General features: G+C 33.5%; 1 protein-coding gene across 22 annotated transcripts in view; it reads left to right on the forward strand.

Moving 5' to 3' along the window:
- LOC124895546 overlaps nt 1-7934 on the forward strand; it is a 32513-nt gene extending 24579 nt beyond the window's left edge. For 15 of the 22 annotated variants that reach the window (XR_007051783.1, XR_007051785.1, XR_007051778.1 and 12 more), the window contains 6 exons: nt 1442-1523; nt 6287-6774; nt 6863-6989; nt 7067-7345; nt 7428-7540; nt 7651-7934. Coding sequence is in view for 5 of the 22 variants with exons in the window: in XM_047405976.1 (XP_047261932.1) it covers nt 1442-1523; nt 2426-2692 (349 nt within the window). In the remaining 17 variants the exon portion in view is untranslated. Of the gene's footprint in view, nt 1-1441; nt 1524-2425; nt 3154-5792; nt 6099-6286; nt 6775-6862; nt 6990-7066; nt 7346-7427; nt 7541-7650 lie in introns of those variants that run through there. The other 7 variants (XM_047405976.1, XM_047405979.1, XM_047405978.1 and 4 more) reach the window with 4 other exon arrangements.
- Nucleotides 7935-10690: the final 2756 nt, after the last annotated feature.

Below are 10690 nucleotides of genomic sequence, written 5' to 3' on the forward strand. Positions count from 1 at the left end.
TATGGGGTAGTAAAATCGTGTATGTGATGTTTATAGTACGTATTTGATAGCTGATAGACAATTGAATATATGTATATATATGTATATCTCGTGTAGTACCGACATATGCAGTAATCGAAATCTAGATAACTGAATCTATATATCAAAATATTTTGAATGATACGTTGATATATATCAGACTATTGAGGAAATAGATATATTATTTGTATCAATGTAGACATGCGTATGTTGTTGAAGTTGTAATAATGTAAGACAAGTATTATGAGGTATATATATATATATATATATATATCGTATTTAAAAGGTAATTAACCAAAAATTTATCATAATTCGCAAAATTCATTGATATTATTATACGATTGAGGAAATAAACTACTCCTGTTAATATGTTGATAAAATAACCAACTATTTGATTTGTACATATATGCATTGTGTTAACATGGTGATAAAATAACTAATTATATGATTTAATTTTTTAATTATAATTGAGCACATGTGATTGTTTTCCGATAATAACTATTTTAAAACTAAATTGAACACTTATATTTTAATAAGTGGTTGGTTTTCCGACCACTTGTGATTGGTTTTCCTAAAAAATTCCAGAAAACCAATCACGACCACAAGTGGTCAGTTTTTCATAAATTAGTAAAAAAAAATATTTTAATAAATGAAATTCTACCCCACCCCACCCCACCCCACCAGACCCGACCCGACCCGAACCAATTAATTTTTAACACTAAAACATAAAAATAAAACAAATCAAACACACACACACAAATATTCGACACACACATATAAAAAATCCCCAAACCTAACCCACACACAAAATCCCTAAATCTTCCGCCATCGCCGTCGTCTGCCGCCATTTGCCGCCAACCCCAAGCTCCGGTTAGTGAAAAAAACATCAAGTCTTTGTTTTTATTGTTAGATACTAGCTAAAGGGTCAAGATTATTATGCTTTGGTAGTAATTTTAGTTAGTTCAAAGTAAAAAAAATATTTGTTCTAAAGCATTTGTTCTAGTTATTATGCTTCATTACATAATTTTAGTTAGATCAAAGTAAAAAAAGTAATGGAAAATGCTTTTTAGTTAGTTCAAGATTCAATTTGTTTCTTCATTTTGATATTTAGTGCATTTGTGTGGGTTTTTGGTTATGTGGGGTTTATCAAGATTCCATTTGTTTTTTCATTTTGATACTCTCTGTGTGTGTTTTGTCAAGTGAAGCTTATCAACATCCCCTCTTTGTGTATTTTTACAAGTAAATTAGGATTTACTTTTGTTGATACTCCATTATAGTTTTAGTATTTTGGTGGTTTGTTTAAGGTGATTTTAAGATAAGAATACAAGAATAAGAATGCCAAGATTTTTGTTATTTTGCCTAATGATCAAGATTTTTTTATTCTACTTTCCTAATGGGTTGCTTTGATGTTACCGTTTGACAGAATTCGAATTCAAGAAAAGGATTACTTTGCTATTTTTTGGGTGACCGTTTATCTCTCTCTCTTTAATTTAGGCGAAAGAAAGGTAAGTTGATTTCTCTCTATTTTCTTATAATGAAATCTTTAAATGTAGTTTAGTTGTGGATTGTTCGCTGTAGAAGGCTTTGAAAGTCATCTAAAATTTGTGATGAATATACGGTGTGAGAGGGATATGCGACGCCTCTACTTATTTACTTTGTTACACTTGTTGATTTATTTGACTTATTATACTATAAATAGTGAATATGTTACTTAAAAGTGAATAAGTGTAGTTACTTAGCTTGAAGGTGAACTTTCATTTTGAATTTTGTTGTAGCGTACTTGAAATGTGAACTTTTGGTTGTGAATTTTGCTATGCTTGATAATTTTGAATGTGGTTTAGTTTGGTGACTTGAGTGGTTACTTCGTGACTTGGCAAGTGACTTAGTCACTTGAAATCGATAAAGTGTAGGTACTTTAAAGGTGATTTTTTTATTTTTAATGTGGTTTAGTTTAGTGACTTAGTAGATGACTTATTCACTTGAAATTGAAAAAGTGTAGGGACTTTAAAGGTGTTTTTTTGTTTTGAAAGTGGTTATGCTTGGTGACTTGGTAGGTTGAAAATAATTAAGTGTAAGGACATTTAAGGTGTTTTTTGTTTTGAATGTGTTTATGCTTGGTGACTTAGTCACTTGAAATTGAAAAAGTGTAGGGACTTTAAAGGTGTTTTTTTGTTTTGAAAGTAGCTATGCTTGGTGACTTGGTAGGTTGAAAATAATTAAGTGTAGGGACATTAAAGGTGAAGTTTTTATTTAGAATGTGGTTATGCTTGGTGACTTGGTAGGTTGAAAATGATTAAGTGTAGGGACTTTAAAGGTGATTTATTATTTTGAAAGTGGTTATGTAGTCATCACTTGCTGAACTTTTTTGTGACTTAATCTAATTAGTTGAATCTGATTGATTGCGTAGATGGAACCTGATTACAGCTGGATATATCAATGGAACAATGATAATAGAATAGATATTAGGGAGGAATTTATCAAAGGTGTCAAACGATTTGTTGAACATGTTAAGACACTTGATGTTTGGTCACGTTTTGGGGCTATTTGTTGTCCTTGTGTTAGATGTGATGGTATAAATCTTTTAAAAGAAGAATTTGTGAAGGAACATCTTTATAGAATGGGGTTTCATGAGGACTTTTTAAGATTACGTGCTATTGATGGTGATGTTGGGTAAAATAACTTTGTTGTTGGAGAAAGTAGTAGGTCTGCAGGGCATAATGAATATCAGGATACTAGGATGACAAAAATGGTGCACGGTCCTTTTGGGATGCAACACAGGGGTGACTTTAGGAAAAATGTCAAAGATGTTCCTAATAGCGAAGCGGGCAAATTCTATGAACAATTGCATGCTGCTAGTCATCCTTTGTTTAACGGGTGTTGGCACTCTCATTTGGCTATTGTTGTTAGATTATTAAGTATTAAATTTAACTGAAATATTGCTGAAGGGAGAATGAACTCAATGATATACCATATTAAAGAGTTAGTTGACCTCGACTTGGAGGTTCCTAATTTTTTCTATAAGGCAAAAAGATTGGTGTCAAAGTTAGGTCTCTCCTCGGTTAGAATTGATTGTTGCAAAAATAGATGCATGTTATACTTTAAGGAAAATGCTAACCTAGAGTCCTGTAAGTTTTGTCAGCACCCTCGATATAAGCGTGGTTCTAGTGGAAATGAAATTGCTATTAAGGCGATGCATTATTTACCTCTAATACCAAGGTTGAGGAGGTTGTATATTTCAAACAGCTCAGCTCCTCATATGAGATGGCACAGTGAAAATAGAAGGGCCACTGGTGTTATGTGTCATCCATCTGATGGAGAGGATTGGAAGAATTTTGATGCAACTTATCCAGATTTTGCAGCTGAGCCATAAAATATTTGTTTGGGATTATGTGCGGATGGCTTCTCTCCTTTTTCAGTTGGTGTTACGCCATATTCATGTTGGCTTGTATTTCTCACCCTGTATAATCTTCCTCCTGAAATATTGATGACTAGTCCCTATATATTTGTAAATTGTGTTGTTCCTGGCCAGCATAATCCAAAAAATGGAATACATATCTATTTGCAACCTTTGATCGATGAATTTCAAATTTTATGGCATGAGGGGGTTGAAACTTGGGATATCTCACTTAAATAGAATTTCAATCTGCTTGGATATCTAATGTGAACTGTTAATGATTTTACTTCTTATGAAATGTTTTCTGGGTAGATGACAGCTGGAAAGCTGGCTTGTCCATACTGCATGGAAAAAATAAAATCTTTCACATTGAGACATGGCAGGAAAAAATCATGATTTGATTGTGATCGTTGTTTCTTGCCACCTGATCATGAATTTAAGAGACTCAAGAATGCATTCAGAAGGAGTAGAAGGGAACATGATGGTCCACCTCTAAGGCTGTCTGGTCATGATATCTGGGAGATAGTTCAGAATTTGCCTAAAACCAGCGAGAAACCATTGTACAGGCTTGATGGATATGGCATTTCGCATAACTGGACTAAGCAAAGAATATTTTGGGAGTTAGAATATTGGCCAGATAATTTACTTAGAAATAATGTTGATGTCATACATAGTGAGAAAAACTATTTTGAAAACTTGTTCAACATAGTTACAGATGTCACTGGTAAAACAAAGGATAATCCTAAGGTCAGACTTGACTTACCAGAATATTGCAAATGCAGAGAATTACACTTACAGGAGGGGCTCAATTGCAATATTCTTAAGCCCAAGGCTAGTTTTACATTCAAGTTGGACCAAAAGCGTCAAATATGTAAGTGGGTCCGAAGCTTGAAGATGCCCGATGGATATACCTCAAATTTGGGAAAGAGGGTTGGTATGGCAAAAGGAATCTTGCATGGAATGAAAAGCCATGATTGCCATGTTTTCATGGAACAATTACTTCCAATTGTTTTTATTGGTTTACCTGAAAATTATATGGAAACCAATAGCAGAGATCAGTTTGTTCTTCAAAGACTTATGTCCCACCACATTAAAAGAAGAAAATTTGCCATGAATGGAAAGTAATATTGTTGTTATCACCAATAAGCTGGAGAAGATTTTTCCTCCAACGTTCTTTGATTTGATGGAACATATTTCCATTCACCTTGTGCACGAAGCTTGGCTAGCCGGTCCAGTTCAAACTAGGTGGATGTATCCATTCGAACGGTAAAAAATTGCAACATATTTAAATTCATACATATTTTTTTTTAATATAGTAAACATCTAATCTTAAGATTGTGGAGGGCAATTGAAAAATTGAAAAAGGGTCCTAAAAACAAACATAGGGTGGAAGGCTCTATAGTTCAGGCATATCTTGCAAGAGAAATGTCTCAATTTTGTTCGTACTACTTTTGTGATGAAGTTGCTTGTTCAAGAAATCGATCGAATCGTCATCAGGGCAATGTGAATGAGCCTCATTTGCAACCGATATCAATTTTCAATCAATCTAGTTGTAAGGCTAAAAAGATCATATGTCGCCGACTCACTCCTACGGAGCGCAAATTAGCAACTTTATATGTATTGCTGAATTGCCCGAAAGTTGAACCCTTTCTGAAGTAAGGAGATTAAAATTTTAACATATCTTATTTTTATACTCATTCCCTTAAAGAAACTAATTGTGTTTCGCATGTTGGATCTTCAGTTCATTTAAGACTCAATTCCACGAAAATCAAGTGTATGCATCCTTTGCAACATGATTTACATATGAGGTTTGTAAGTGTATTAATATTTCTACAAATTTTAAACATTTACACATTCCTCAACTAATATATATATATATATATATATATATATATATATATATATATATATAATATTAAGGTACACCAGTCACCAAATCCAGCCGCATACGATTAGTTCTTGAGAGATATTTCTTTGGGTCCAATTGAAGCTCATGCAATGTCCCATTACACAGTTAATGGGTTTAAATTTTCCACCTAAGAACACTCCAGAACAAGAAAAAAAAAACAATAGTGGTGGTTGGGTTAAGGGTGATGATGATGTTGATTACTTTGGCATCATACACGAGATTTTTGAACTGGAGTATGCTGGTTTTCCAATAAAAAAATTGTCCTCTTTCGATATAAATGGTTTAATCCAAGCACAAGAGGCACAAGAGTACATAAGGATCATAACATCATTGAAGTGAAGCACAATAGGTCATATCCTGTTTACGATCTATTTTTTTTAGTGCAAAATGCTAAACAAGTATATTATGCTCCTTATACATTGTGAAGTGATAAGTCTAATGGGTGGGTTGTAATAAAAACAAATCCTACAGGATGGGTGGAAGTTGAGAATGTTCTGGAGACTGCGTATCAAAATGAAATGCAGATTAATCACCATCTAGTGGACGTTGACTTAGTGGATAGTTTGAATCATCCAGAAAATATATTTGAAGAAATTAATATTGCAGAAGAAGAGGCTAAGTGGGTACAAGATGAGAAAACTTTCAAAGAGGGAGAATGGTTTAGTGGAGAGTCTTCAGAAGAGGAGGATTAGTTTGTGTAGGTCGTATTTATTATATATTGATGTCTTTATGCTTTGTACTATATATTTACCTTTATGTTTCTTGTTTAAGATTGATATGTAATATACTGTTTAAGATTGTTGTTTTCACTTTTTCATAATTTATATAGTAATAAAAATATTTTTTATCTCGTGTGTTGGAGCGATTTGAAATGTGAATTAGTAACTTGAAATTAGTTACTTGGAATGTTTTCTTATATATTCATTTTATAGGAACTAACTACTTATTAACTTTACATAATTTAGATGTTAGGTAGAGGTGACAAAGGTAAGGGAAAAGTTGATCCTACGAAAAGAAAAAAGAAAAAACAACCTCCACCTTATAAACGACCGACGGGTATTCATATATCTGAGGATCGATTTACTAATGCGCCAGCATGACCTTCATATTCTAGGTCATCTCAGTATTCGATTCCTGCTCCTATGTATGCGGGGCCACTTCATGGGTCTACACCAACTCATTTTTCTTCTATCACCATGCCACCACTATCACAGTACTATCGAATGACCGCTGGCACATTTGGAAATCTACCATCCTTAGTACCCTCCTGTAGCAGCCACCCAGGTTTGCATAGTGATTCTGCTGGATCTATCGGGTTATCGGATCTTCATCTTGAGGGCACGCTATTCGGTGCTTCAAATCCGCCCACGCCAGTGCATCCACCAGCACTTGCTCTACAGCCTAGAGACAGAGATGATTATGGGAGGTGTTATCTTATTCACTATGGAACAGGGTAAGATTTCTAAATATAATAACATTATTCATTTTTCATTATTATATTATTGTGCTCTATGAAATTACTATTTGATCTTATGTTGTAGGTTTAGGACGGATGCTGGAGTTGGAATAATTGCGAGGAATTGCATTTGCCGGCACTTCAATGTCTACTGGACCAGTTGGCAAAAGGTTCCAGAAATGGACAGGGAAAGAAAGTTTAACGAATTTCATGTAAGGATCTAACTTATCGACTACTTAACACATTGTTAGAACAAAAGATAGAATATTATATTTTGTTTTTGTTTTAGAAATATTATCGGTGGGATGATGCGAATGAATGTGCTATAAAGAGAATTTTTCATAGAAGAGCTAGATCCAGATTTAACGGTCAGTTAGATTATGCCAGATCCAACGTGGTACGACCTGACTGGATAAGGGAATCCTTATGGCAATATTATATTCACTATTGGAATAGGAAAGAATACCAATTGTTGAGGGTCAAAGGAAAGAAAGCCCGGGCATCATCCAAGGGTTGCTCCCTACATACTGCGGGTGCAGTTAGTATGATTGATGTGGAGGAAAAAATGGTATGTAACTTTTACAGTTTTAATTGTTTGTTTCTATTTAAATTTTTAATTATTTGAAGATTAATAAGTTTTTCATATGAAGGAAAAAAAAAGGGTAGAAAGATACCACATGATGAGCTATTCGAGGAGACGCATATGAAAAAAAAACCCGACTGATGAAGATGTCTAGGTTGAACCTCGTGCAAAAGCTGCCATGTAAGAATCAAATTTTGAATTTATGAATCTTTTTCTCAAAGTTGATATTATTCAAGTATAAGTACTTTAATATTTTTTGACTATTAATTTTAATTTTACTTTGAATATAGGACAATATAGGCAGCTCCTTTGTGAGTTTCGTAGTAGTCAGCCTCCTGAAAGTCAGGGTGACCCAATACCCCAACATGTAGAGGAGGAGTTATGGGAACAAGCTATGGGTCTTGTAGTTAGAGGCTATTTCTATGGATACCACAGAAATAATTTTGGCAAGAATGTTAGGTCTTCGTTCGATCCTACATCCTATACCTCTTCAGTTGACAGAGAAACCATTGAATCATTACAAAATACGATTTCTAAACTCACTGAAGAACTTGCGGAATAGAGAGAAAGGGCGCAGAAGAAGGGGGAGAAAATAACATCACAAATCAGAATGCTACAGGAGCAGTTCAATTCTTTTATTCAGACTGCAGAGATTATTCCTCTATGTCCTGATGATGCAGTTCGGACTGCAAAAGGTCTAGGCCCACTGGATGATATCAGCACAGATGAAGATGCAGAAAATGAAGATGATGATGATGACGATTAAGTTTAGTATTAGTTTTTTGACTTTTGTATGGGTTGTACTTTGAATTTGGACATTTTGTTGTAGTTTTTACACTTTTGTATGTATTGTTGTAGTTTTTACACTTTTAGTTTGTACTTTCATTTGTTGTTGTTGTTGTATGGATTTGGACATTTTGTTGTAGTTTGTACTTTGGTTTGTTGTTGTTGTTGTATTGTATGGTGTTTCATTCGATGTTTTTTATTATTTTAAGAAAAATTTTGGAAAAATCGATCACAAGTGGTCAATTTTTTTAAAAAAATTGCATAAAACCACCACAAGTGGTCGATTTTGAATTTTTTTATTTTTAAACTCATTTTTTATATTTTAATAAAATAATAATGAATTTTAAAAATATATATATATTTTTTAAAATCGACCACACGTGATCGATTTTTAAAAAGCTACCACAATCTTACCGACTACGCACTTTGGTCGGTTTTGTGGTTAAAATTTGAGTGGTCGATTTTTGTGGTCGATTTTCCTCTTTTCTTTAGTAGTGTGAAGAAAAGGCAATCGCCTTAGGCCTCCAAATGAGGGACCTCAATATTTCTTAGTAATAGATAATATTTGTAGAAAAATAATTTTTTTATTTAAAATAAAAAAATTATTGGAAGGAAAATATATTTTTTGATAAAAACATAAGGCCTCCATTTGATTTTGACCTTAGGACACTAACGTACTTGAGTCGCCCCTAATCAACATCATAATATTTCAGAAGTTCTAACCACCTTCTCTTCCTCAAGTTTAACTCTCTCTGCTTATATATGTGCTGAAGGCTCTTATGATTAGTAAATATATCAACATGAACCTCATACAAACAATTTTTCCATATCTTCAGGTAGATACACCTGCAGCCAATTCTTGATCATGTGTTGGATAGTTTTTCTTGTTTTCTTTGATTGGCTTGAGTCATTTGCTATCACCTTGTAATGTTGCATTAATACATAACCTAGACTAACGCCCAAAGCATAACAATTAATAACATACCCCTCTATACCTCCTAGAAGTGTCAGTATGACCAACATAATTAACCTAGCTTTCAAATCTTGGAAATTATATTCACACTTCCTTGGAGACTAAAAATTTGCTTATCTTTATGTTAATATGGTCAATTGGTTAGCTATAGAAGAAAATCCTTCAATGAACCTTCTGTAATAATCTTCTAGTCCTAAGAAACTACGTACCTCTATGAGAGTAGTGGACATAGGCCAAGTCTTCATAGCCTCTATCCTTTAAAGTCCACTTTGATGCCCTCACTAGAGACCACATGTCCAAGAAAAGATATAGAGTCCAATCAGGACTCACATTTAAAATATTTGACATATTAGCTGATGATTTTTATGTGTCTGCAATACTGATTTAAGGTGATTAACATGGTCTTCCTCACCACGTGAATATATAAGAATGTCGTTTATAAATACAATAAAAAATAGTCTAGAAAGGGCTTGAAGACTATATCATCAACTCCATAAAAGCTTCAGGGACATTAGTTAAACCAAAGGACATAACAAGAAATCAAAGTGCCCAAACCCAGCTTGGAAAGCTATTTTTGGAATGTCAACTGCTATGATCTTCAACTGATGATATTAGGACGTTAAACCAATTTTTGAATAGAACTTAACACCTTACAACTGATTAAATAGATCATCTATTTGGGAATGGATTATCACTACCCAAAATTTGAGGTCATGACGGCACCTACTCCTGCCTAACCTTAGTAGGTAACCTAACTTCAAAAGAATATAGATTATAAAAATAAGGTATATAATAAGAAAACAATGAGACTTTAGTATAAAGTCAGGCAAATACGATAACAAAGAAAATATTTGAATAATAATACAACTCAATCCCCAAAGATCTAATGTCATGAGTAAGAGCAACCGACACAAAGTACGAATACATAATACCCGTCTCTGAAGTAAATTAAAGACATAAAAAAACTACATCAACCTCGAAAGCATTCTCCAGCTAGAGATCTCACCTTGACTTCAAAATTCCAAAGTTGTATGAAATCATGATTCGCGGGTAGTACTCAAACTAAGATCTGCACCAAAAGGGTACATAAAAGTAAGATTGAGTATAATCCACTTGTAGTCAGTAGGCATCTAATCTGACTGAGTAAAATAGACAACTAAACAAGTAAATAAATTTATGAGATACACATCAACCCTGCAAATAGAAAAGTCTTAACTGATCAAGATGTACATGCTCCTAACAGTATAACAGTTCAATCTCAATCAATAGTAAGGATAGCTACACCACATATAAAGAAGTCCAAATGATTATATCATTCATATAAAATAGATGGAATGTAGTGCAATACAATAATATGGTATGTATGCAATGCTTAAATGATAACTTTGTATACACCCTCGGAGCTTATGCTTCCAAGAGAGAACCCATGAGGGATTCACAATCCATATATTAATCATAATCTCATCAATCAAGCTTGTGGGAACTTTTATCATCTAAGGTGCTTTATAAAATGGTATATTTTCTTTTGCAAAGAAGTACACATTCCATAACAGTATCAAATATAAGAAAAT

Source organism: Capsicum annuum, unplaced genomic scaffold (genome assembly GCF_002878395.1).
Source record: "Capsicum annuum cultivar UCD-10X-F1 unplaced genomic scaffold, UCD10Xv1.1 ctg82882, whole genome shotgun sequence".
In the NCBI taxonomy this organism is placed as follows: domain Eukaryota; kingdom Viridiplantae; phylum Streptophyta; class Magnoliopsida; order Solanales; family Solanaceae; genus Capsicum; species Capsicum annuum.